Source organism: Garra rufa, unplaced genomic scaffold, assembly GCF_049309525.1.
Source record: "Garra rufa unplaced genomic scaffold, GarRuf1.0 hap1_unplaced_004, whole genome shotgun sequence".
Taxonomy (NCBI): domain Eukaryota; kingdom Metazoa; phylum Chordata; class Actinopteri; order Cypriniformes; family Cyprinidae; genus Garra; species Garra rufa.
The window spans coordinates 2542133-2567665 of record NW_027394279.1 but is presented as its reverse complement, the minus strand read 5'-3'; the positions used below and the strand labels follow the sequence as shown (position 1 = coordinate 2567665).

General features: G+C 40.8%; 1 protein-coding gene across 2 annotated transcripts in view; it reads left to right on the top strand.

Annotated features, from left to right (window-relative positions):
* Nucleotides 1-25533, top strand: part of arel1 (apoptosis resistant E3 ubiquitin protein ligase 1) — a 108052-nt gene that overhangs the window by 48957 nt on the left and 33562 nt on the right. For both annotated transcript variants that reach the window (XM_073832600.1, XM_073832599.1), the window contains 12 exons: nucleotides 1248-1474; nucleotides 1637-1874; nucleotides 4352-4521; nucleotides 4642-4819; nucleotides 5765-6009; nucleotides 6585-6662; nucleotides 6789-6930; nucleotides 7023-7144; nucleotides 7280-7355; nucleotides 7542-7651; nucleotides 8797-8976; nucleotides 23415-23540. In XM_073832600.1, the coding sequence (XP_073688701.1) occupies nucleotides 1248-1474; nucleotides 1637-1874; nucleotides 4352-4521; nucleotides 4642-4819; nucleotides 5765-6009; nucleotides 6585-6662; nucleotides 6789-6930; nucleotides 7023-7144; nucleotides 7280-7355; nucleotides 7542-7651; nucleotides 8797-8976; nucleotides 23415-23540 (1892 nt within the window). The remainder of the gene's footprint in view (nucleotides 1-1247; nucleotides 1475-1636; nucleotides 1875-4351; nucleotides 4522-4641; nucleotides 4820-5764; nucleotides 6010-6584; nucleotides 6663-6788; nucleotides 6931-7022; nucleotides 7145-7279; nucleotides 7356-7541; nucleotides 7652-8796; nucleotides 8977-23414; nucleotides 23541-25533) is intronic.

Genomic DNA, 25533 nt, shown 5'->3' with positions numbered 1-25533 from the left:
AAGATGGCGGCGACTGCTCTGTTCCTGGTGGAAGATGTCTGTATAAATCTTCTTGTAAATAAACTACCGGTGCTTTTTCTGAGTTCTCAATGTCTCGTTTTAAATGTCAGGGCCCTAGGAAGTCTACCGATGAAGTGTGGAGCTACTTTGTGCCTCGTAAATGGCGTAAAACAGTGATTTATTTACATGGCTCCTTCGATGCCCGATTGACTTTCATTGACAAGCTGTTGTGAGCATCGGCTAACTGACCCCAGATTTCGGACAGCTGGACACAAACCGAGATGAAATATGCAAGGTACGTTCACACTCGGTATCATGATTCAATACACTTTAGGTCAATATCACACCGGAGTTCTCCTTTAACAGTGTCCTTGCTACGTTTCTTGAACGTGGTAGTTCCATTGCTGTCTATAAACTCTTGGACTTCATCAAAAATATCTTAATTAAGATAATTGAAGATATTATGGGTTTGGAATGGCATGAGGGTGATTAATTAATGACATAATTTTCATTTTTGGGTGAACTATTCCTTTAACCATCAATTGAAGTCCTTTGATTCTTATAGTACATTTCATATATACACAAACACCTTTTTGGAGTTTCACAACCTGTGGTCATTGTATTCTTTTGCTGTATAAAAAAGAGAGAAGTGAGCACTCATAAAAATATATCCTTTTGTGTTCTACGAAAGAAATAAAATCATACCTTTTTTTATGAATTTTATAATTTTTTTTTTAAAACTTTATAAAACTTTTGCTTTTGATTACATTATTAGTTTTGTACTAACGTTTCTTTATGTTTTATGTTGTTTCAATTTGTTGGATTGTCTGTGAAAATACTTAAACCTCTTTAACAGATGTTTATAAAGACAGTATGAAACTTTTTATGTTATTAGTTTCCATTTCTTGTATTGTTTGGGAAGATACCTTTTTATTTTTTTATTTTACGTGGTCACACTTTAGTTTGGGGACCTATGAGCTAATTATTAATTAACACTTTTGCATCAGTAAACTCCTGATTTACTGCTCATTAATAGTTAGTAAGGTAACTGTTACATTTAGGTATGGTGTAGTATTAAGGGATCTAAAATATGGTCATGCAGAATAAGGCATTAAAATGTGCTATGTAAATAAACAGCCAATATGCTCGTTATATTAATGCTAATAAGCAACTATGGTAGTTAATAATAAGAATTGGTCCCTAAATGTGAAAAAATCAGTATTGTAAGACTAATCTACTCTCTCTAGGTGGAATAACTGTTTCCATCATCGCATTCGTCTTTACCATCAAATTTCTGTGTGAGCTTGCTGCTCGTGTGGTCAGCTTCTTACAGAATGATGACCCTGCCCGACATGGGGACCGCAGTATCTATGACTATGTGCGGGGTAATTATTTGGACCCACGCTCATGCAAGGTCTCCTGGGACTGGAAAGAGCCACAGGAAGTGGGTCAAACAATGAGTTTCCGTGTGCAGGTGACTAATCACAAGTTTTACTCAGAAGTTTTTTAAAAGTTGTATAAAGTCTATACTGATTCTGTACTTGACAATACATAGGTGCTTTATGCAACTCTAACTTAAAATTGACTAGTAGACAGTTGCATGTATTTATTAGTTGTTTTTGAAATCCCCTCCCAGCTCTTTTACAAAAATGGCCAGCCCTTTCCTGCACACAGACCTGTGGGATTAAGGGTAAACATCACTCACATAGAGCTGGCTTTAGAAGTCCCTGTGACCCAGGAGGTCCTTCAGGAGCCCGAGTCTAATATAGTCAAAGTGGCCTTCACTGTGCGTAAGGCTGGGCGCTACGAAGTAGCTGTCAAGCTTGGAGGCCTAAATGTGGCCTACAGTCCTTACTACAAGATATTTCAACCAGGTAAAATGCAAGTACAGATTCCTAATTCTCACTTTTCTAATGTTCTTTGTGTTTGGACTGTTATAATTTACAAATGTAAGCTTGTAATGTAAGTTTCTGAAGTTTTAAAATTGAAGTCAAAAAACAGTTTAGTAAGGCAAGCAAAGGGAAGGCAACTTATTTCACTGATTTAATACTTATTTAATATAATAAGTCACTTATTTAAATGGTATTGTACAAAGTTGTGTTAAAACAGAATTTCGCCACAAAACTGAATTAGCTTGAGCTGTTACATGTACATACATTTAGCCAATGCATGTGCTAAAGTTTGACTTGGCCATATTTGCTACTTAACTTTAGTGCATGCATTAGCTAAATGTATGTATAGCTGAAGCTATAGAGAACATACTGACTTACAGGGGTGTAAATCGGAGCCTTCAAGACGGTTCGATACGATAGCGATTTCTTAAGCCAACGATTTGATTATTTTCGATACTTCAGAATTCCCTGTGATACGATGCGATTCGATCCGATTCAATACTAGATATTTTTACATGATATCTATTAAGTTTCAAATAAATCAACAAAACAGGCATCTAAAGCCTTCGTTCTCTATGACGCAATAGGGCCTCATGTCTTTGCATATGAAAAACGCAATGCCTTTGGTGATGTTTTTGCTCTTTTTGAAGTGTTAGACAACTTTGGAGGAAAAAACGTTGTCAGTGATGTCAGGGGCGTGGAAGCCTGTGTTCTTTCCTTACACTCGCCATCAATACCATGGCGCCTTTTCAGGTGTGCGGATAGATTTGACGTATTGCCGCAGTATTTTATCTCACACTGACAGTCTTTCTCTTTGCAAACGGCAACATCTCTTACCACTGCTTCATCTGTTTTTCTGAAGCCAAAATACTTCCACACCCATGACTTGACGCCGACTGGAGTGTGTAACATTTCACTTTCATTGCCAGCTCGCTCTGGCGGTTCCATCCCTCTTGAAAGTCAGACAACAATGTGAGGTGTGTGAACAGGAACAACATAGATAGACTGTGAAACGTAAGTAATGCGTGTGAAGTAGAAGACAATAATGAGATAAGCACCACCCGCAGCTTAGGAGTAGGTACTACTCTTACGTCGGAGCCATAGACAGTAAAAGAAAGGTCGGAACGGATGCTAAAAATAGACAGGTGAACAAACAGGCGGCAAAATAAACACATTAATCGATACTCTTGTGGACGAATCGATACATTGAATCGTTGGCTGCATAATCTAATCGATTAATATTTACACCCCGACTGACTTATTATATTAAAAAGTCTGCGGCTACAAGATTTTCAAAACACCAACACCTTGTTCATAGGTTGTACCAGAAAAGGAAAAAAATTAAGAAGGAGAATAAAATGTTTGATCAGTAAAAGTAAAAACCTTCAATTTACTGTCAAAGACTTGCAAGATGACCTGATGAAAGCATTTAAAGGTGCCATAGAATGCATTGATAGAAGTACTTATCACATATTTTACAAGTTTAGATGCTTGTTAGTGATGCTCAGGATCTGTAAATCATTCGCCATCATCATCTCTCCTTACTCTCTTTATGTGGTAAGTAAAATCGTATGTACTGCAATGTAACAGGCAACCGCTAGCAATAAGCTAACCATGTCCCTTCTGTGGCCTTATTTTATTAGAACGCGCTATTTGTTTTCTGTGCCTTCCTGAGTACAGACATTAACCCATCCCTGCACTTAACATCCTCTGCACTTTGTTTTTTCACAATAGCCCACCTGCAGAACTTCTGATGATTCGGCTATGCAAATGTTGGGGGTGTGGCTATTAATGATTCCGAGACTATAACCTCATAGTTGCTGTTATGTTGGAATTGGCCTATTTTTCAGTGGTCTTTTGCAAACACCAGATTTATGTTTGAGACTCACGGTATGTCATGTCCACGTACAGAACTGTTATTATTCAACTATGCTAAGGTAAATACAGTTTTCCATTCTATAGCACCTTTAAATGCAAAACATTTCAATGCAATTGTGAAAAACAGCAGAACTGTTTTTTAAAGGTAATAAAGAAATAATAAATAATTATGTCATTATTTTGAAACATTCTGCTGTCCCAACAATTTTGTCTTCCATTGTAAGTTAAAATAGGTATGTATGCTTGCAGTCCCCAAAATCAGGCTCAGTAAAGAAAGTCTTTAAAAATGGCTGCCAGAAGAACCAGCATGTCCATTGCCAGTTTTCTCTTTTAAATGCCTTTTTAATAGTAATATAATTATCAGGTAATACATTGTCACATTTAAGCTTACATGAAGCTGTGCATTTTGAAAAAACTTTATTTTTTAGTCAAAATGTATTAGTAATGTATAATAATTATTAGGTAATATGTTGTTACATTTAGGCTGACATTAAGCTGTGCGTTTCGAAAAAACTTTCTTTTGTAGTCAAAATGAACAGATACAGATGAGAAATTATATAAATTGCATGCATGTGTTGCAGGTACTGTGGTCCCATCCAAAACAAAGATAGCATACCACTTCTCCACACTGGTTCTGACTTATGGCCAGCAGCACACACTGCAGATAGAACCACGTGATGAGTATGGTAACCCCACCAGTAACTCTGTCTCACTTGTGGATGAGGTCAATTACAGCATGCATGTCCACCCAGTAAGTTTTTAGTTATATCAAAACTGTCAAAGTTTTGCTGTATGTATTAGCATTAAAGGGGTTGAAGGTCTAGCAGAATAGAGTTTCCATGCAGATTTCTTTTTTTCACTGTTCCTACAGTTGGGCACAGTGGAGGAGAGCTCAGATGATTGCTACAGCACTTCGGTATCGTTAAACAAGCCACAGTGTCAAGTTCTGATGAGGCTCACCTTCAGGAAAAAAGGCTGCTTTAGAGCTTGCATATCATACAGGAACCAGCCACTTAGCAATGGGGAGTTTGACATCATTGTACTCAGTGGTGAGTTAATCTTGGTAGTGGAGAGGTTGCTGGAGAGACTTTTTACCTACACGGTTCCCTCATATTTTCACCAAATTCTATGAATTTCCAGTGTGTTTACCGGATAACGATGAAAAAAAGTATACTGTACTAATAAAAAGCTAAGCATAATAAGAAAACTTAATTTAAAACACAAAAATTACAACTCTATTAAACATACATTCTCAGAAAAGTATCTCGTTTGTATCAAGTTTAGAATGAAAATCTAGTGTTGCCAGTGCTAGAATTTATTGCCTCTAATGGCCACATTCAAATTAATCCCCACAAGGCTGTTCTTGACTGGAATACTAGAATACTAGAATACCCAATATCAAACCTGACTGATTCAGGGTTTTGGCCCAGTCTTTGGTGTTCAACAGACTTGAAGCAAGAACTAAACAAGCTGCTCTGTTGCCAGTCAGTAAGGGTACTATTTTTAATGTAACCTAGGACTTCCAGACTCACGCTAGATACTGTTGTATTGTTTTCACAACAAATCAGAGACAGGGTCACACATTACACAGCATTTCAATAGGAAGTGTCACAGACAACTCTGTTTTGTCTTTAACAACCAAACACAATGCGAGAAGTGATGCAGCAAATAATGTAACATGTGCAACAGGAGTTATCATGTGAGACTGGATTTCTTCCTGTTAGAAATTGTAGCCCACGAGAAGCTTATGATACAAGTTGTTTGGACGCTGGTTTGCAGCGGGGAAAAAAAGAAGAATATGAAGAAGATGGTTGCTTCATGGAAGTCATGGAATTTCAGTGGTCAAAGTGTGGGATCCCTGTTCTCTTCAATGTAATTGCAAGAGAAACGACAGAAGACAGCTAAATCATATGATTACATAACATCCAGAAGAGTGGAAGTGAATTGCTGTAACCTTTTTCTTAATGTCTTTTCGCCATTATGCACTTACACAGAAAACGAGAAGAACTGTGTGGAGAAAAACGTATCTACCCCAGGCATAAGCATCTACTTTGAGGCATACCTCTACAGCATGGGCACTTACAGTAGTTGTCCTTGGCAGTTTTTAGCATCCTCCCAGCTAGCCCTGCAGAGACGGCCCTCCATGGGTGATGATGAGGAGGAACATGACTCCCCTGTAGAGGGACAGTCAGAGAAGGTCAAGAAACCAAAAAAGGTTTATTGCTATATCTCACCAAAGGTAAAATATATTTTAAATGGGTTAAAGTGTTAGTTCACTCAAAAAATCTGTCAATAATTACTCACCTTTATGTTGTTCCAAACCCATAAGAGCTTAATTTGTCTTCGGAACACAAATTAAGATTTTTTTGATTAATTCTAAAAAGCTCTCTTACCTTCCGTAGACAGCAAGCATGTATGCGTTGTGATACTCTCCAAAATGGCATTAGGCTGATGCAGAGGAGAAGAATTGTTGAATAAAGTTTGTTTTTGTTTTTGATTTTGTTTTTTTTTTTGCACAAAAAGTAATCATAGCTTCGTAAAATTACGATTGAACCACTGATGTCACATGGATTATTTTGTCGACGTTCTTGGTACCTTTCTGGGCCTTGAACGTAGAAGCATCCTTGCTGTCTATGGAGGGTCAGAGAGCTCTTGGATTTCATCAAAAATAGGTTTGGAGCAACATGAAAGTAATTAATGACAGATTTTAATTTTTGGGGAAACTAACCCTTTAATGCTATGTTTGTGTGGTTAATTTTGTTTGTTTATATTGATTCTTTGTTCATTTAAATGTCTTATTATATTGTGTTTCAGCAATTCTCTGTGAAGGAGTTTTACCTGAAAATTATTCCTTGGCGCCTTTTCACTTTCCGTGTGTGTCCCGGAACTAAGGTTATCTTTTTTCAGACTACTTTCTTTTCTGAATCATTTTACCAAAAACACTGTTCTTTTGCTGAATGCAAAAGCTGTTATTTTATTCAACAATTTATATATTTTTTTCTGTTTTAATTCTGGCAGTTTACTTACCACGGACCAGACCCTGTTCATAAATATCTAACACTGGTAGTAGATGATGGGATTCAGCCTCCAGTAGAGCTCAGCTGTAAGGACAGAAATATCATGGCTGCCACCTTTATCCGCTTTCTCCACAAGAACATTGGTTAGTGTGAGTGGCAGTGTGCCAGTAAATAAAATCAAATGTAGATATATTGGTGTGTTTGATGTTTTTTTGTTGTTGTTTGCATCTTATAGGTGGATCAGAAACTTTTCAGGATAAAGTGAACTTTTTTCAGCGGGAGCTGAGACACATTCACTCCAAGAGGCCTCGGACTAAAACCTGTCTGAAAATCAGCCGTCACTCTCTCCTTGAATCGGTGAGCAAATCTAGCTGGTCATTCCTCATAGGCCATGCAGCTCAATAAAAAAAGATGGAACAAACCTGCACTATTTATTTCTTTGACTTTTTTTTATTATGTCTTCTTATGACACTATTTTTCCCCTTTTCTTAGTCTCTGAAGGCCACGCGGAACTTTTCTGTGTCAGATTGGAGTAAGAACTTTGAAGTTGTGTTCCAGGATGAGGAAGGTTGGTTATACTAGTTATTCTTATGCATTTCACATAACCTGTCAAGCAAATAAAATATTTAATACAATTTTTTTTAACCATTTATATGTTTTTGACATTTCATGACATTTCTGTTTTTCACCATGCATAAACATAAAATCATATTTAAAGGTTGATTTGTTTTATGTGGTTGGATGTGTTTATTAGCTCTGGACTGGGGAGGACCACGACGTGAGTGGTTTGAGCTTATCTGTAAGGCTCTGTTTGATACAAATAACCAGCTTTTCACACGCTTTAGTGACAACAACCAAGGTTTGGTAAGTCTTAGCTGTATAAAATAGCTTTTTATGCTTCTTGATATTGTAAACTGGTATTTCTTATCATAATATTTTAATGTACTGTTGTAATTCAAAACATTCTACTTAATAGCACAAATAGTTTTATTGTATTTATTGCATTTTGTTGTTTTTCTAGTCATTTACCTAAGGTGACTAATGACGTTCACAGAAGATAGCTGTGACATTATACACTGACCGAAATTATAAACACAAAAGGCCACTCTAAAATGTGCAGTTTTACTGTATTGGGGGGGTCCGAAAACTAGTCAGTATCTGGTTTGACCACCATTTGCCTCACACAGTGCGACACATCTCCTTTGCATAGACTTGATCAGGTTGTTGATTGTGGCCTATGGAATGTTGGTCCACTCCTCTTCAATGGCTGTGCGAAATTGCTGGATATTGGCAGGAACTAGAACACGCTGTCGTATACAGATCCAGAACATCCCAAACTTGTTCAATGGGTGACATGTCCTCTGAGTATGCTGGCCATGCTAGAACTGGGATGTTTTCAGCTTCCAGAAATTGTGTACAGATCCTTGCAACATGGGTCCATAATATCTGTCTGCCATCTGCCCTGTACAGTGAAAACCAGGATTCATCTGTGAAGAGAACACCTCTCCAAAGTGCCAGACGCCATCGAATGTGAGCATTTGCCCCCTCAAATCGATTACGACGACGACCTGCAGTCAGGTCGAGACCCCGATGAGGATGACGAGCATGCAGATGAGCTTTCCTGAGACGGTGGATGGATTATCTCTGTAAAGGAGAAGTGCTCACTAACACAGATTTAGACAGATTTGTGAACAATATTTGAGAGAAATAGGCCTTTTGTGTACATAGGAAAAAAATCTTAGATCTTTGACTTCAGCTCTTGAAAAATGGGGGCAAAAACAAGTGTTGCGTTTATAAATTTGGTCAGTGTATAATATCACAAAATAAGATGGATAAAAAGTTCTGTACAACTGTCTGTGTATATTATGCTAAGAAAGTATTTTAAAAGGTTTACAAATTACACTCATCACCTTAAAATGAACTGTAGTAATAAAGGCATTGACTTTTTAATATTAAGATGTTGGTCAAGAGCTTATATGAAATTAGTTGTTCTGTGTTTTGTTGGGCAGGTCCACCCAAATGCAGATCGCCCCCCTCACCTGAGGGTGAAGATGTATGAGTTTGCAGGTCGAGTGGTGGGGAAATGTCTTTATGAATCAGCTTTAGGTGGGGCCTATAAGCAGCTGGTACGGGCCAGATTCACCCGCTCCTTCCTGGCTCAGATTATTGGATTGCGAATGAACTATAAGGTGACAATTGATTTATAGCCTTCTATGAATAAATGTAAATTTTTATCATGTACTGATATAGTTCATGCCTCATTTACAAATGAATACAAGTTTTATAAGTAGTCATGTCCCCTCTCTTTGGGTGAAAATTTTGCAAAGTACAGTGCATCTGGAAAGTATTCACAGCGCTTTTACTTTTTCCACATTTTGGTATGTTACAGCCTTATTATGGATTAAATGGATTAAATTCATTATTTTCCTCAAAATTCTACAAACAATAACCCCTAATGACAACATGAAATAAGTTTTTCAAGGAAAGGCACACACCTGTCTATATAAGGTCCCACGGTTAACGGTGCATGTCAGAGCACAAACCAAGCCATGAAGTCCAAGGAATTGTCTGTAGACCACAAGACTGGATTGTATCGAGGCACAGATCTGGGGAAGAGTACAGAAAAATTTCTGCAGGATTGAAGGTTCACAGAAGCATGTAGACTCTGTTACCCTTAATGGAAGAAGTTGGAAACAACCAGGACTCTTCCTAGAGCTGGCTTCCTGGCCAAACTAAGCAATTGATGGAGAAGGACCGGGTCTAGACTGGTCACCAAGAACCTGATAGTCACTCTAACTTAATTCTCTCCTTAGTGAAGACACATGAAAACACACTTGAAATTTACGAAAAAAAAAAAAAAAAGCACCTAAAGGACCCTCAGACTCTGAGAAACGAGATTCTCTGGTCTGATGAACCTCAATTCTAAGCATCATGTTTGAAGCAAACCTGCTCTGCTCCTCACCTGCAGAGTACATCCCAAAAGTAAAGTGTGCTGGTAGCAGCCTCATGCTGTGGGGCTGTTTTTCAGCAGCAGGGACTGAGGGATTGGTTAGAGTAGAAGAAAAGCTCAATGCCCCAAAATATTGAGATAGCCTTAATGAAAACCTATTCCATAGTATTCAGAACCTCAGACTTGGCAGAAGGTTCACCTTTCAACAGGACAATGACCCTATGCTTGTGAATGTCCTTAAGTGGCCCAGCCACAGCCTGGGATTAAACCCAATCAAATATTTCTGGAGAAACCTAAAAAAAATGCGTCTACCCCCATCCTACCTGGCAGCTTGAGAGGTGAAGAGGCAAGGAGAAGAATGGCAGATAATTGCCAGATGATGATGATGATCAAAGCTTGTCGCATCATACCCAAAATTATTTAAGGCTGTAATTGGTGTCAAAGTATTCAAGTATTGAGCAAAGGCTGTGAAAACTTTTTTTTATTTTTGAGAAATTTGCAAAGATTTCAAGTTGTCATTTATGGGGTATTGTTTGAAGAATTTTACACTGGAAAATAATGAATTTTAATCAATTTTGGAATAAGGCTGTAAAAATGTTTAAAAAGTAAAGTGTTACGGGTCCCGGCCGCGGAACTCGTAGGCAGATTAAAAGTGCCTGAATTATCAGGAGAAACAAAATCACATTCAAACGTCAGTGTCTTTCCTCAAGCGCAGCTTAGTAGCGTCTCTTTATTAACATTCATATAACAGCAAAACATCCTCACAAATCACGTTTCATGTAATCAAACAGTTTTGTTCCCTTCTTTTGTATAGTTCTTTTACAACAATAAAGTCTTCAAATACTTATACACTCTGTGCACTTTTATATAACATATATAATCATTATACCTGCTGTATGTTTATCAGTATGATACAAAAAATACACTTTAAATTCTTTCAGTCAGACATCTTTCTCATTTTTCTCTGTAATTACCTCCATATATAACAATTTACCATTGAACTACTAAACTCAATTGATACAATCATGCGTCTGTTATTTGTATCATTTAAATTGTAACGGTTACACTTGACACCAATAACCAATGTTACTCTCATAAACTACATACATACTCTAACACATATTCATTTACGTTTTTCTAAAGTCATTTTATGTTTGATTATCACGTACTGAGATAAATAGATATTATTTATAGGGGAGATAGTTGTAACAAACGTAACTCAGACCAACTGTCATTTTACCGGTACTTTCATCTGAATGACTTTACTCAATTCACTACCGTAAACAAGCTATTCGCTTTCAAACACATAGGAAATGTGTACTTGCATGTATTTACATTCATGATAACAAACATATTCAATTTTTATGAAACATACCTGAATTATCAGGAGAAACAAAATCACATTCAAACGTCAGTGTCTTTCCTCAAGCGCAGCTTAGTAGCGTCTGAGGTAAACACAACGTGCATCGCCATGGTAACCCACAGCGCGTGCTTTCTGCAATGCTGATGATATTTTGTTTTAAACACAGACGTTAGTAGTGATAATTAATACATGACTTTTCACAGTATAAATATATAAATAAATATATACATTAATAACAAAACAAACATTACAATTGTGGATACACAATGGTGTATCACACACTCCCCGACAAAGAAAGATGGCTCCTGCCAGCATATTTTTTATAACACCTCTTTTATCTTTAATCTTCTAGTACCCTATTGTCATAGGAGGTACCCAAAATGGAAATGTGACTTGTGGCGTAAGGGGGAAATAAGGTGGACTAATGTAAGGTGTAATGTGGTAAGGTGTAATTTGGTAGGATGGTAACCCCCAATGTGGTGTCTGATTCATCTCGTAAGTCTCTAAACTGTTTACTGTCGGGTATGACTGAATTGCTGGCTGACCTAGTATTTCATAAGTTAACCTAGGTGTGGGTCTTCTGTCACGTGTGGATCTTCGGACTTGGCTTGTTTGGTCAGTTTCCTCTGAACTCAAGGTAGGTATTTCGAGAACCTCTTGCTTAGATGTGTCACCTTCATCTATCTCACTACATTCTCCATCAACCTGTTCCTCTTCTTTTTCAGATTGTCCTGCCAGTGTTTCTACCCATGTCACTTGTCTTTCACAGGTACGTTCATTCTCATCAGGAAGATTACAGGTAAGTCTCTCATTTTCTGTAGGTGGTTCTCCCCAAATCTCTGTCTGTTTTCTTGGTCTTTCTCTTTCAGGTTGTTCACAGGATTGTTGTCGCAAAGAATCACAGGTATGTTTCTTGTTCTCTCTAGGTTGTGGTCTCAGGGTCTTCGTCCACTGTCTTTGCCTTTCTCTTTCAGGTTGCATATGGTATCGTTGTTGTGGAGGATCACGGGTAAGTTCCTTTGTTGGTTGGTTAATGTTAAGTCTTTGGTTGTTCTCTCGGGTGTCTCGTATCCTTAGCCAATAGTAGTTCTCGTCATCCTGTTCATCACTATCAGACTCACAGGGTGATCCGGTCTCATTTTGCGGCCTTGTTTGATTTCTCTTGGTTCTGTGCTTAGATGTTTCCTCTGGGATCTCTACTGGTAAGTCATTAACCTGATGCAACAGATTCCTGTGCAAAACTCTTGATTTTGAGCTGTCCGTCTCTGCGACCACTCGGTAGATTGGTCCATCATTTATTTGCTCCTTGACAACGTACACAGTTTGCTCCCAATATGATCTCAATTTTCCTGGTCCACCTCTTTCGTTTAGGTTTCTCACGAGTACTCTGTCACCAGGCTGAAGAACGACTCCTCTGGACTTCCTATCATAGTACAATTTTCCTCTGGCACTTGAGTTCTTACTGTTTTCTGACGCGATTCTGTAAGCTTCTGCCATTCGCTTTGCCCACTGTTTAGCATATCCTCTTGGATCGTTACTTTTCTCTCTTTTAGTCACTTTGAACACAAGATCAATGGGTAATCGTGGATGTCGTCCATAGAGTAGGTAAAACGGTGAGTATCCTGTCGCTTCATGTCGTGTGCAATTGTATGCATGCACAATCTGTGGTAAATGTTCCTTACATTTTTCCTTTTCCTTCTCTGCCAGTGTTCTCATCATCTGGAGTAGTGTTCTGTTAAACCTCTCAGCAGGATTGCCCTGAGGGTGATATGGAGAAGTTCTTGAATGGCTCATTCCTGACAATTGGCGCAAAGTTTTGAAGAGGTCATTCTCAAATTCTCTACCCTGGTCATGATGTAGTTTAGTTGGGAATCCAAACCGGGGAATGAAGTCATTGAAGATTCTTTCTGCTGCTGTTCTTCCAGACTTATTTTTAGTCGCATATGCCTGGGCAAATCTTGTAAAATGATCCACTAGAACTAGTATATATTCATAACCCCCTCTGCTACGTTCCAAATGCAGATAGTCTATTGACACTAATTCAAATGGGGAGCTAGTACTTATACTACCCATCGGAGCTCTCTCGTGTATCGCAGGCTTCTTCTGTTTGATGCAAGGACATTTTCGTGTAACATATGTCTCAATGTCTTTCTTCATGAATGGCCAAAAGAATCGGTCTCTTGCGAGGTTCAATACTCTCTCTACTCCCACATGACCCATGTCATCATGTAAGTGCTGGAATACTCTCTGCTTGTATTGAGCTGGTAGGACAAATTGACGTCGTTGCTCAGTTCTCCTGTACAATAGTCCATCATCCAGGTGTAGTCTTGACCATTCGTGCATTAGTTTCTTTACAGGTCCACTGGCTCTGTGCCTCATGTCATTAGTGATGCTTGCATTGGACTCTTTCATCCTAATAATCTCACCAATAGCTGGGTCCAGTCTCTGTGCCTTCCGCAGTTCATCATGACTGAGATTTTCTAAGACTTCACCAGCATCGCTCTCCAGTTGTTCTTCCTGAGCCTGGTTAAGAGCAGCGACCCAAGCAACATCTTTATGTTCGGCAACCTTCGTACCCTCCCATGTGGTTTTGACAATCTCACTAGACAACTCTTCTGTGCACTCTGTGATGTACTGGTTGATGTCCAGTGGGCACCGGGAAAGAATGTCCGCATCCACATTCATCTTTCCAGGTCTGTACTTGATATCAAACCTGAAGTCTGACAGTTCTCCAACCCATCTATACCCCACAGCGTTAAGTTTGGCAGTACTCATTATGTAGGTCAGAGGGTTGTTGTCTGTATAAACTGTGAAGTGCTGGGCATAAAATAGGTAGTCACGAAACTTTTCACAGATTGCCCACTTCAGTGCAAGGAATTCAAGTTTGCCTGAATGGAGTCTGTAATTCCTCTCTGCCGGTGTCAGTGTCCTTGATCCATATCCGATGACTCTCATTTTGCCTGCTTGCCGTTGATAAAGTACAGCTCCAAGTCCCTTTTCTGAGGCATCTGTATGAAGTGTGTAAGGCAAGTCAAAATCAGGATACGCAAGGATAGGTGGAGTAGTCAAAGCTTCAACTAGTCTGCACAGTATCTTTTGATGTTCTTCCTTCCACTCAATAGGTGTTCGTGATGGTAGTTGAACATTCTTTTTTCCATCTGCCTTGGATTTTGTTTTGGTAGCCTCTGTCCCTCGTTTCACTTGCAAAAGATCATATATCGGCTTGGCAATGCGAGAGAAATCCTGAACATAAGATCTATAGTAACTGAGAAATCCCAACATCCTCCGGACTTCTCCAACTGTGGTAGGTTTCTTTGCTTTCAAGGCTTGTACAGCATCCAAATCTTTAGGGTCTATCCTGACTCCTTCGGCACTGACCAGTCGCCCAACGTATCGCACTTCTTTTTTGAACATTTCGCACTTGGACGGTCTTAGCTTAACTCCATGTCTCTGTACAACTTGCAACACCTTCCGTAGTCCTTCCACATGTTCTTCAAAAGTTTTTGCATAGCACAAGATATCGTCGAGGTACGGGATACAACATTCATCACGCAGAGAGTCCAGCATCTCTTCCATACTTCGTTGAAAGGCAGCAGGCGTATTAGTTAAGCCAAACGGGATTCGCACCCACTCATAAAGGCCCCAAGGAGTAATGAAAGCAGTCAGATGTCGTGATCCCTCTGCAATAAAGCCTTGGTGATAAGCTTTCCCTTGATCTAAAATCGAGAACCAGCTATACCCTCCCAAAGTATCAGTGAGGTCTTGAATACGAGGCAAGGGATGCCTATCAGGAACAGTTTTCTTGTTAAGTAGTCTATAATCAACACAGAGTCGAAGTGTTCCATCCTTCTTTCTGACACAGACTACCGGTGCAGAGTAAGGGGACTTTGACTTCACAATCCAACCTCTGGCCAAAAGGTCTTGGATGTACTCTTTAACTTCTTTATGAAGTGGCTTGGGAACTGAGGAGTATGCTCTTTGGACAGGAATATTGTCAATCAGGTTGATAGACATCTGCAAACTTGGGACACAACCCACATCTTCGTCATCGCGTGCAAATGCCCCAGACTCTTCGTACAACATTCTCTTTGCCATCCTTTGTTGCTCCTCAGTCAAGTGACTTAAATCAACAGACGGGTCCCAATGCTCCGTCACTGTAATCCTGTTGCTGTCAGTTCTTCCTTGTGTCTCTGCACTGTTAACTTCCACAGGGACTGGTTCTGTTATTTGGTCGGTCTCCACTATTTTCTTAATGGACTGTATGCTACCGATTTTCATTCGTCGTGGTAAGGTAATGTCATAACTGGTATGGTTTCCTATTGGAATGTTAATGAATGGCCTTTGTCTCCCACAGACTTCCAGCAATCCATCTCCAAGGTTAAGTCGTTCAAGCTGTGGGTTGTCTACATTAGACTCGAACAAGATGGCAGGCTCTGACAAGTCAAAATCTACAGGTATCGGACATTTGACATGTGCCAGTTGACCTGAAGGAATAACAACATCCTGGCATCCAATTTTGACAATGGCCTCAGTGTCATAAGATGGTTTTTGGGTCTGTATAAAGTTTACTATTACTTCAGCTTGATCGTCTCTAATCTCCATAGCTCCCGTTAGCAGGGTAGCAATTGTTGTAAGAACACTTGCACCACTTGTTTGTCCTTTTACCAACTGTTCAATGACATTAAATCCCAGGAGGGGTCGCTCCAGGGCCATTTTACCCACCAGGAAAGGAACTTGAACTGCTAACTGTGGATCACTGTTGCCAGGAAGGTTTACTGTCGCCTCAACCCACCCATCGAATGGTAAGACGTCACCATTAACAGCCAAGACATGGAGAGGTTTGGATCCCATTAAGTCGCTCAGAGGTCGCAAGTGCTGATCAGGTAAGTATGTTCTTTTCCAGGCTTGATCAATAATACTGACCTGAGCACCTGTGTCAAGTAGGGCAGTTACAGCATAACCATTGATGTTGCACTTTAACAAACATTTGCTTCCAATTAGTTCTGCTACTCTGTTGTGCGTTGAGTTTGTCTTTCTAGACATGTAAGAGCAGGCAGCACTGTTTGCATTGGCTTCACAAGCTCCATTCTCTGGAGACCTTCCTCCACTTGATGATCTCAGCTCAGCAGGCTGGTACATATTTCTTGTACCCCTTGTCCTTTTACCACATCCAATAGCTCTGTGTCCTTTTTCTCCACAGATAAAGCAATGGTTGCATGAGCTGTTACCCTCCTCTATACACTTTGGACACCCGTATGGTCCTCCTCTTCTCCCTGACGTTGGTCTAGGTATAACATGTGAACCAGCTCCCATCTGTACAGAGCAGTGACACGGTTCTTTAGCTTGTTTCAAATTGTCAATTGTACTTTTTAAAGTTTCTACTTAAGCGCTTATTTATTGTATGGTCTTTGTCTTGCTCTTTTTCTGCATTTTAGAGTTTGATTCACCCTCGTTGGACTCTGAGTCAATCTGTGCACTATGAGCTTGAGTCTGTCTTCGCTGTATGGCTTGACCTAATCTTCGTTGGCGTTCACTTTCCTCATTTGAAATCTTTATCACTTGCTTCAGCAGTGCTTCATCGGTTACTGTGTGATCTGTGAGCAAAGGTTTCAGTTCACTTCTGATGTCACTGTACTTGGGTAGAAAACCTTGATGAATTGTACGCAGGAACACATTCTGAACGGTTCGCGGCTCATATTCAATGTGAGTATTGCTCTGTTTGGAAGCAAAAAGTACTTTTTGTTTTAGGCCGATTACACGATATAGAAACTGTTGTGGAGTTTCATGTTCTCGTTGCCTTGTACTCATTAATTCCTGGAAAAGCTCACTACTGCCTCTTTCACTTAAATGTGACTGTAGAAAACTTTTCAGCTCTGGTACAGTTAGATCGTCTTTATTGATGAGCATTTCCTTGAACTGTCCCGGTTTAACTATCCGCAGGACAGCCTGAATTATCTCACTCTCTGAGTAATTCATCTTGATGCCTTCATCAATTTGTTTGCAAAGGTTATTATAGCCGATGTCTGAAGCGCTGTCGCCTATCTGACCACCATGTATCTTGAAATCTTTATGTGGTAGATATGGAAAGTCTCTTGGACTCATCATGCTTTCTCTCTGCTGTCGTGGTAAGTGTTCAGGATAAGGGAACTGTCTCGTAGTTGGTATCATTTTATCTTCTGTCTGTGTGATCTTGTACTCTGACAGCTTTTTCCCTAATGGTGCGTTCACACCGGACGCGACTTGCGCGGAAAAAACGCGCTATTCGCGCGTAGTTGAACGCTTGAACATTTGAGTTTACTCGCGCCATTCGCGCGGTAAAATTCGCGTCATTCGCGCGTGACATTTTCAATCAAATCAATCAATCAATCAAATTTTATTTATATAGCGCCTTACAACAGCCAGAAAGGTGCCCAGGGCGCTTTCCAGAAAAAGATCAAGAATCACAACAGACAACAATAAATACAAGCACAAAAAGGAACATAAAGCAGCAATCGAGTCAGCGGCTACGTGTCGAAAGCTTGACTGTAAAGATGTGTCTTCAATTGTGATTTAAAAACACACAACTGTTACTGCGAAGCTGTGCCGGAAGTGCGTTCCACAGTTTAGGGCCCTGGACGGCAAATGATCGGCCTCCAAACTTTTTATAGTTGAACCTGGGCGTAATTAGTGCAATGTGTTCAGAGGAGCGCAGAGTTCTTGCTGGTTGGTAGACCTTAACCAACTCCGCGAGGTAGGCAGGGGCCAGACCATTGATGGCCTTGAACACGAACATCAAGATCTTAAACTCCACCCTGAACCGCACTGGAAGCCAGTGGAGAGAGTGAAGGACAGGGGTGATGTGAGAGCGTTTGGAGGTGTTGGAGAGGAGACGTGCTGCAGCGTTTTGCACCAATTGAAGCCGATTAAGAAGTGATTGATTAAGTCCAGTGTAGAGGGCATTACAGTAGTCAATCCGCGAGCTGATAAAGGCATGGACAGCCTTTTCAAGGTCAGCTCGGGACAAGAATGGTTTGACCCTACTGAGGAGCCTTAGCTGGTAAAAACTTGCCTTTACGACTGCATTTATTTGTTTACCAAAATTCAAACCACTGTCAAAAATAACACCCAGGTTGCGCACTGTCGGAGCAAACTGAGGTGTAAGAGGACCAAAAGTGAGGGAACTGTTGGGTGAGTCCGGGGTGAACAGGATATACTCAGTCTTTCCATCATTCAAGTGAAGGAAATTCTGGGAAAGCCATTCTCTGATGTTGTGGATGCAATTATGGAGAGGGTCCAGTGCAGAACGGTTATTCAGAACCACAGGAAGATAGATCTGAAGGTCGTCTGCATAAAAGTGAAAACGGACATTGTGACTGGAGATGAGTTGACCAAGTGGCAGCATATAGAGTGAGAACAGAATAGGACCAAGAATAGATCCTTGTGGAACACCAGATGACAGAGGGGCGGCTGAGGAGGAGAGGTCGTTAAGCATTACTGAAAAAGTCCTGTTTGTGAGGTATGAAGAAAACCATCTGAGAACCATGCCCTGCAGTCCGACAGAGTGTTGAAGTCGTGAGATGAGGACAGCATGATCCACAGTGTCAAATGCAGCGGTCAGGTCAAGTAACACCAAAACCACAGAGCTTTTACTGTCCAGTGCTCCAAGAATGTCATTATGGACCCTAAGTAAAGCTGATTCCGTGCTATGCCTAGACCTGAAACCAGACTGAAATTTATCGGCAATGGCGTGCAGTTGAAGATGAGACTGGAGCTGGGAGACAACGAGCTTCTCCATCAGCTTAGACAGGAATGGCAGATGAGATATAGGACGGAAATTGGACAGTATGGAAGGATCAAGGTTGGATTTCTTTAGTAGCGGTCGGACAATGGCATGCTTGAGAGCAGCGGGAACAGTGCCCAAACGAAGACAGCTGTTCATAAAGGAGACGAGGCAGGGTCCCATGATGTCAATAGCCTCCTTCATAATCCTAGCAGGAACGGCGTCAAGAGGGCAAGTGGCGGCCTTCAACTCATGGACAGCTTTTTTAAGGTCCACAAGGGTAACTGCCTCAAAGCTCTCCAGCACATATTGTGCCTCTTGTGAGGGTCTGACAATAGCAGGGATTTGTGTGATGACTTGCCTAACAGACATAACCTTGTCCAAAAAGTACTGTTTGAATGTACTACAAGTGTGTTCAGATACATCATTCAAACTACCAGACACCGGATTTATCACTGAGTTAATAGTGCTGAACAGAATTCCAGGGCGATGACTGTTGCTGTTAATGAGATTGGAGAGGTACTGTCCTTTAGCTTTCTTCACTGCACTCTGATAGGTGGAAAGACTGTCTCTAAACATCTCCAGTGACACCTGCAGCCTATCCTTCTTCCATTTGCACTCAGCCTGCCTACACCGTCGCCTAAGGGCCCGAGTTGTATCATTGAGCCAGGGGACTGATGGGCTTTTGGAACCCATTATCTTGTAGGGAGCAACAGAGTCCATAATCTGAGAGCAAATAGTGTGAAAGGAGGAGAGGAAAAGGTCAGGACACGAAGGTGGAACCAAGTCAGCAGCAGAGCAGAGATCAGAGGCAGTAAAGGCAGCAACAAAGTCATTAACTGTAGAAGAGGTGATGATACGCCGACGTTGGGGGGTGGTGGGTGTGGGAACAAGTGGAGCCGCACGGATGTCAAACCGTATGAGAGAGTGATCAGATACGGGAAAATCCAGGACCTCACAGGTTGACACTGTCACTCCACGCGAGATGATGAGATCAAGGGTGTGACCTAACCTATGAGTTGGGCAGGATATGGACTGGGTCAGATCCAGTGAGTGGAGAAGTGCTTTAAAATCATTAGCAGATTTATCAGAGGGACAACAAACATGAACGTTAAAATCACCACAAATTAGGATATTATCAAACTTTGGCATGAACTCTGACAGAAACTCTGAAAAATCATTTAAGAAGTCCTTGTTTAATCTAGGCGGCCGGTAGATTATTGCACATAAAATAGGACAGGGCAATGTGAGCAAAAAAGCTTGTAACTCAAAGCTGGAAAAGCCTCTGGTGGACAGCTGGCGGCACTTCAGTGACTGTCTGTATATGGTGGCTATCCCCCCGCCCCTACCCGTTTGTCGCGGGGTGTTGAGGTAACGATAGCCAGAGGGGAGGAGTTCCGAGAAAGCACTGACGTCATCTGAACGGAGCCAGGTTTCAGTGAGGAAAAACAAATCCAGATTATGAGAGGAGATGGCATCATTGAGGACAAATGTTTTGTTATTAAGCGATCTGGTGTTACAAAGTGCCATACGGAACGTAGTCAAGTTAACAGGCGGCGATGTCACGCGAGGAATTGGACGGAGATTTCCTTGGATGCAGCACCGGGTAGATGTTTTTCCACGGCGGGGACACGGAGATGAAACACCGGTGTCGGGGCTAACCAGCCGAAGCCACCGGTAACATTCCCGCGATCTTCTTGCGCTGCCAAGCTCCGGTCGATCTCCACACCTCAGCGACGGAGAATCCAGGTGAGTCCTCAGCCTGACATGTAGCCCACCTCTCCGACCGCGTCTTCTGCGGCGTTTTCTGCCTGGTAGCCGGCAGACAGGGCGTCTCAGAAATGGAGGAATTGATGACAACAGTGGCGGTGGTAGTTTGAAGGACTGGGCGTTTAGTAGCCCAATTGTTGCAGAACACAATTCCAGCAGCGTAGTCCGATCGTAAACTATAGCCGGTGAAACGACAGCTAAGACAAACGATAGAAAACCGAGTAGCAAGAGGCAAGCCAAACACAGCGGCGCCATTTTCTTCACAACAGACGCGAATTCGCGTCAAGGGAGGGGCTTCTGCCACTCGTCAGCGGGAAAGTAGTTGTAAAATAGGTGAATGAGCTCAATTTGCCAGCTTTAGCTTGCTTGTAGTCTCAATATGTATGTATATGTAGGTTAAATTGAGTAAAGAGCGTTTTTTAAAACTAACCAGATTGTCCGACCTCTTCACTCACTTTATTCCTAGCAAGATCCCTTTTATTCCTGTTTCTACAAAAGTCCAAAGATGTATCGTACAGCTCCGAGGAACCACAGACAGCAACGGTGATTTTGTCCGCCATTGTTGTTTCGGATTTCTGCCTCCGTCACTACTAGAGCAAGCTCCTGATTGGTTACCGCGGCGCGGAATTCCGCCGAAGTTCAGATTTTTGAACTCGCGCGGCAATCGCTTGAACGCTCATTGCGCGCCGCGCTATTCGCGCGTTTCGCGCCGCCTCATTCGCGCGTTTCGCGCCGCAGGATGGCTATTCGCGTCTTTGCATTGACTTAACATGTAAATCACTCGCGCTTGCCGCTTCATTCGCGTCCGGTGTGAACGCACCTTAACTCTTCATAACTAGTGAGTAGTTTCTGATATTCATTTAACTGTGTATGTGTTATTGTAGCAGTAGAATCTGTGTGTCTGTGTATAGGGGATGCCTGTGTGTGTGTATGTGCATCAAGTTCATGTTCAATAAAAACAGATGGATCACTCACAGTATTGTTCACACGACTCTCAATCAATTCATTAATCATGTCTCTTAATGTTAGTAATTGTGCGAATCCTTCATCTTCCAGTTTAAGTAAACTGTCACTCTGCATAAAAGAAATGATGAAATTCAAACAGCTTTCCTCATCATCCTTGGCGATAGTGGTTGGAATCAAACCTGCAACTGGAGTAATGCTGTCAGCAACATGCCCCAGTTCATGCACAGTCAACTTGTGTAGGCTCTTCTTCATGTTCCAGACGAGTCTTTTCCTCTCGTCCGCCATCTTGTCCAACTTCAGACCTTTCTCACGACCCTTTAGTGATGCGTCGCCTTCCTCTCAGCTCAGTCCCTTTTGACTCTCTGGACGTCAGCAGCTGTCACAAGTCACACGCAATCCCTCTTTGTCGTCTCGTTCGTGAAGTCTGGATCCCAGCACTAGCCTCACACTCTGGATGTTGATCTCGGTGGAACCTCCATGAATCTGTTACGGGTCCCGGCCGCGGAACTCGTAGGCAGATTAAAAGTGCCTGAATTATCAGGAGAAACAAAATCACATTCAAACGTCAGTGTCTTTCCTCAAGCGCAGCTTAGTAGCGTCTCTTTATTAACATTCATATAACAGCAAAACATCCTCACAAATCACGTTTCATGTAATCAAACAGTTTTGTTCCCTTCTTTTGTATAGTTCTTTTACAACAATAAAGTCTTCAAATACTTATACACTCTGTGCACTTTTATATAACATATATAATCATTATGCCTGCTGTATGTTTATCAGTATGATACAAAAAATACACTTTAAATTCTTTCAGTCAGACATCTTTCTCATTTTTCTCTGTAATTACCTCCATATATAACAATTTACCATTGAACTACTAAACTCAATTGATACAATCATGCGTCTGTTATTTGTATCATTTAAATTGTAACGGTTACACTTGACACCAATAACCAATGTTACTCTCATAAACTACATACATACTCTAACACATATTCATTTACGTTTTTCTAAAGTCATTTTATGTTTGATTATCACGTACTGAGATAAATAGATATTATTTATAGGGGAGATAGTTGTAACAAACGTAACTCAGACCAACTGTCATTTTACCGGTACTTTCATCTGAATGACTTTACTCAATTCACTACCGTAAACAAGCTATTCGCTTTCAAACACATAGGAAATGTGTACTTGCATGTATTTACATTCATGATAACAAACATATTCAATTTTTATGAAACATACCTGAATTATCAGGAGAAACAAAATCACATTCGAACGTCAGTGTCTTTCCTCAAGCGCAGCTTAGTAGCGTCTGAGGTAAACACAACGTGCATCGCCATGGTAACCCACAGCGCGTGCTTTCTCCAATGCTGATGATATTTTGTTTTAAACACAGACGTTAGTAGTGATAATTAATAAATGACTTTTCACAGTATAAATATATAAATAAATATATACATTAATAACAAAACAAACATTACAATTGTGGATACACAATGGTGTATCACAAAAGCGATGTGAATACTTTCCGTATGCACTGTATGCCTGCATACTTGTTGCCTTTGAAAAGGACAATTCAAAAGATTCATACAAGTTCGATGAGATTTTATTTGGGGGATTTTATTTTTTCGGCTGAAATGTGAAGTTTATCTAAACCAGTGGTTAGTTATGATTGTTGTTATTTGATTGCTATGGTTAACCATAGCAATCAAATAACAAAAATCATAACTAAGAGTTTGCAGATATGCAAATACACTTACTTCTGCTTGGAATGTTTTTTTTTTTTATGTTTTTTTTTTTTTTGCTTTGGCAGTACTTTGAAACTGACGATGAGGAATTTTACAAAACCAAGGTATGCTTTATTCTGAACAATGATGTCAGTGAAATGGACCTGGTGTTTGCAGAGGAAAAATATAGCAAGTCAGGACACCTGGAAAAGGTAGTTGTCATTAATTAAATGAAAAATGAATTTCAATAATGAAATCTGTTGATTTTAATCTTGATTCCAAATATGATCATACAGTTAAGTGCATGCTTGTATGTATGTATGTATCTATGTATGTATGTATGTATCAAGGTTAATTTAGTTTTGCTTTTTTAAATTCGTTTTATTGTAGTATAGTTTTCAAATTTGCAATAAAATTTAGTTTAGTTTTTATTAGTTTCATTAACAATTTGTTAGTTTTAGTTTAGCTTCTATTTTGTAAACACATTTCTAATTAGATTTTATTTAGTTTAGTTTCAGTTTTAGTTTTTTAGAGATTAAATAGAGATCACGATTTCCTCGCAATTCTAAACTAAGCAAAATAATGTGAGACAAAATATTAATTCCTTCAGTCTATTTAAAAGTGTTTAATTCATTTGAATGAATTAATAATAATTTAATACATAATATTTGTATTTAAAATAGAATATATTTAATACAGATTAAATTTTTTTAATATTACTTTTATGAAAAAGTGGTTTGAATGAATAAATGACTTGCTCACAAAACAATAGGTTACTGTCGTAACCCCGGTTCTGAAACATCAAGTGGAGAGATCCACCTATGGGAAGGGCATCCGTACCTAACCTCTGCAGAAGCATCCAATTGCACCAAGTCTCGCTTGACAGACAGGAACGCGTGCCCACTGGCAGGTAAGGGGCCGCCCCTTACCGGTCGAATAAAACTACTGCACGTGCTACCTTTCCTCAGTGAGCATATTCGCTTCTCGCAGCAAGCGGGGCAAACTTGGTGGATCTCTCCACTCGATGTTTCAGAGAACCGGGGTTACGACAGTAACCTATTGTTCTCTTTCATCATCTCATGTTCGAGATCCACCTATGGGAGATATGGACAGCTCCCCGGTTGCCCAATACACCCACAGTGAGGCCATTTAAGCCGGAGGACGGTCACCTGGAGAGGCGGTGCTTGACACGTCACCAAGGATCAGACCCCCACAATGAGCATGAATACCAGTTGTGAAGGGATGAACTTTGGTAACATGCATATAATATGGCCGCACACCTTGTGCTGATATATCAATAATAATATATGCGCACATAATAATGATGTGTGGGGGGGCAGATGACTTGCTTAGAAACATGAATAAGCTGAGTTGGACCACTCAAGCCTAAGGTGTTAAGGGTCCGAGGGTGTGACCCAATGAAGAACCCACACCTAAAACAGAATGAGCTACCGGGGTCTGGGTGACATCCAGCCGGTAGTACCTGACAAATGTATGTGGTGAGGCCCAGCTTGCAGCGGCACAAATGTCCTGCAAGGAAACCCCGTTAAACAGAGCCCAGGAGGCTGCCATGCCTCTAGTAGAGTGAGCTCTGAGGCCCTCTGGAGGACGCACTCCCTTAGATTCATATGCCAAGGAGATGGCTTCCACAAGCCAATGAGAGAGGTGTTGCTTAGAAATGGGATTCCCTGTGTTCGGAGGGGGGCCCAAGAAATGAAGAGCTGGTTGCTTCTCCTGAAAGCGCTGGTCCTGTCAATGTAAACCCGTAAGGAGCGAACAGGACACAAAGCGTTCAGCCTCTTATCCTCTGAAGAGGAGAAAGGAGGAGGATGAAAAGCGGAAAGCTCAATCACCTCACACGCAAATGCTGGGAAGCATTTTGGCATAAAGGCCGGGTTAGGCCTTAGAAAGACCTTATCTCCACTGATAGAGAATTTCGTGCATGAGGAATGAACTGAGAGTGCATGCAAGTCTCTGACACATTTGGCTGATGCCAGTGCCAGGAGCAGAGCTGTCTTAAGAGACAGAAGCTTGAGAGAAATGTCTCCCAGCAGTTCAAAAGGGTATTGAGACAAGACCCCCAGCACCATGGTAAGGTCCCATTCTGGAATCACTCTTTTAATGACTGGAAGGGAGCGGCGGGCGCCTTTCATAAATCTACGAATGAGGGGGTGTTGCCCCACTGCCGTGCCATCGAACCCAACA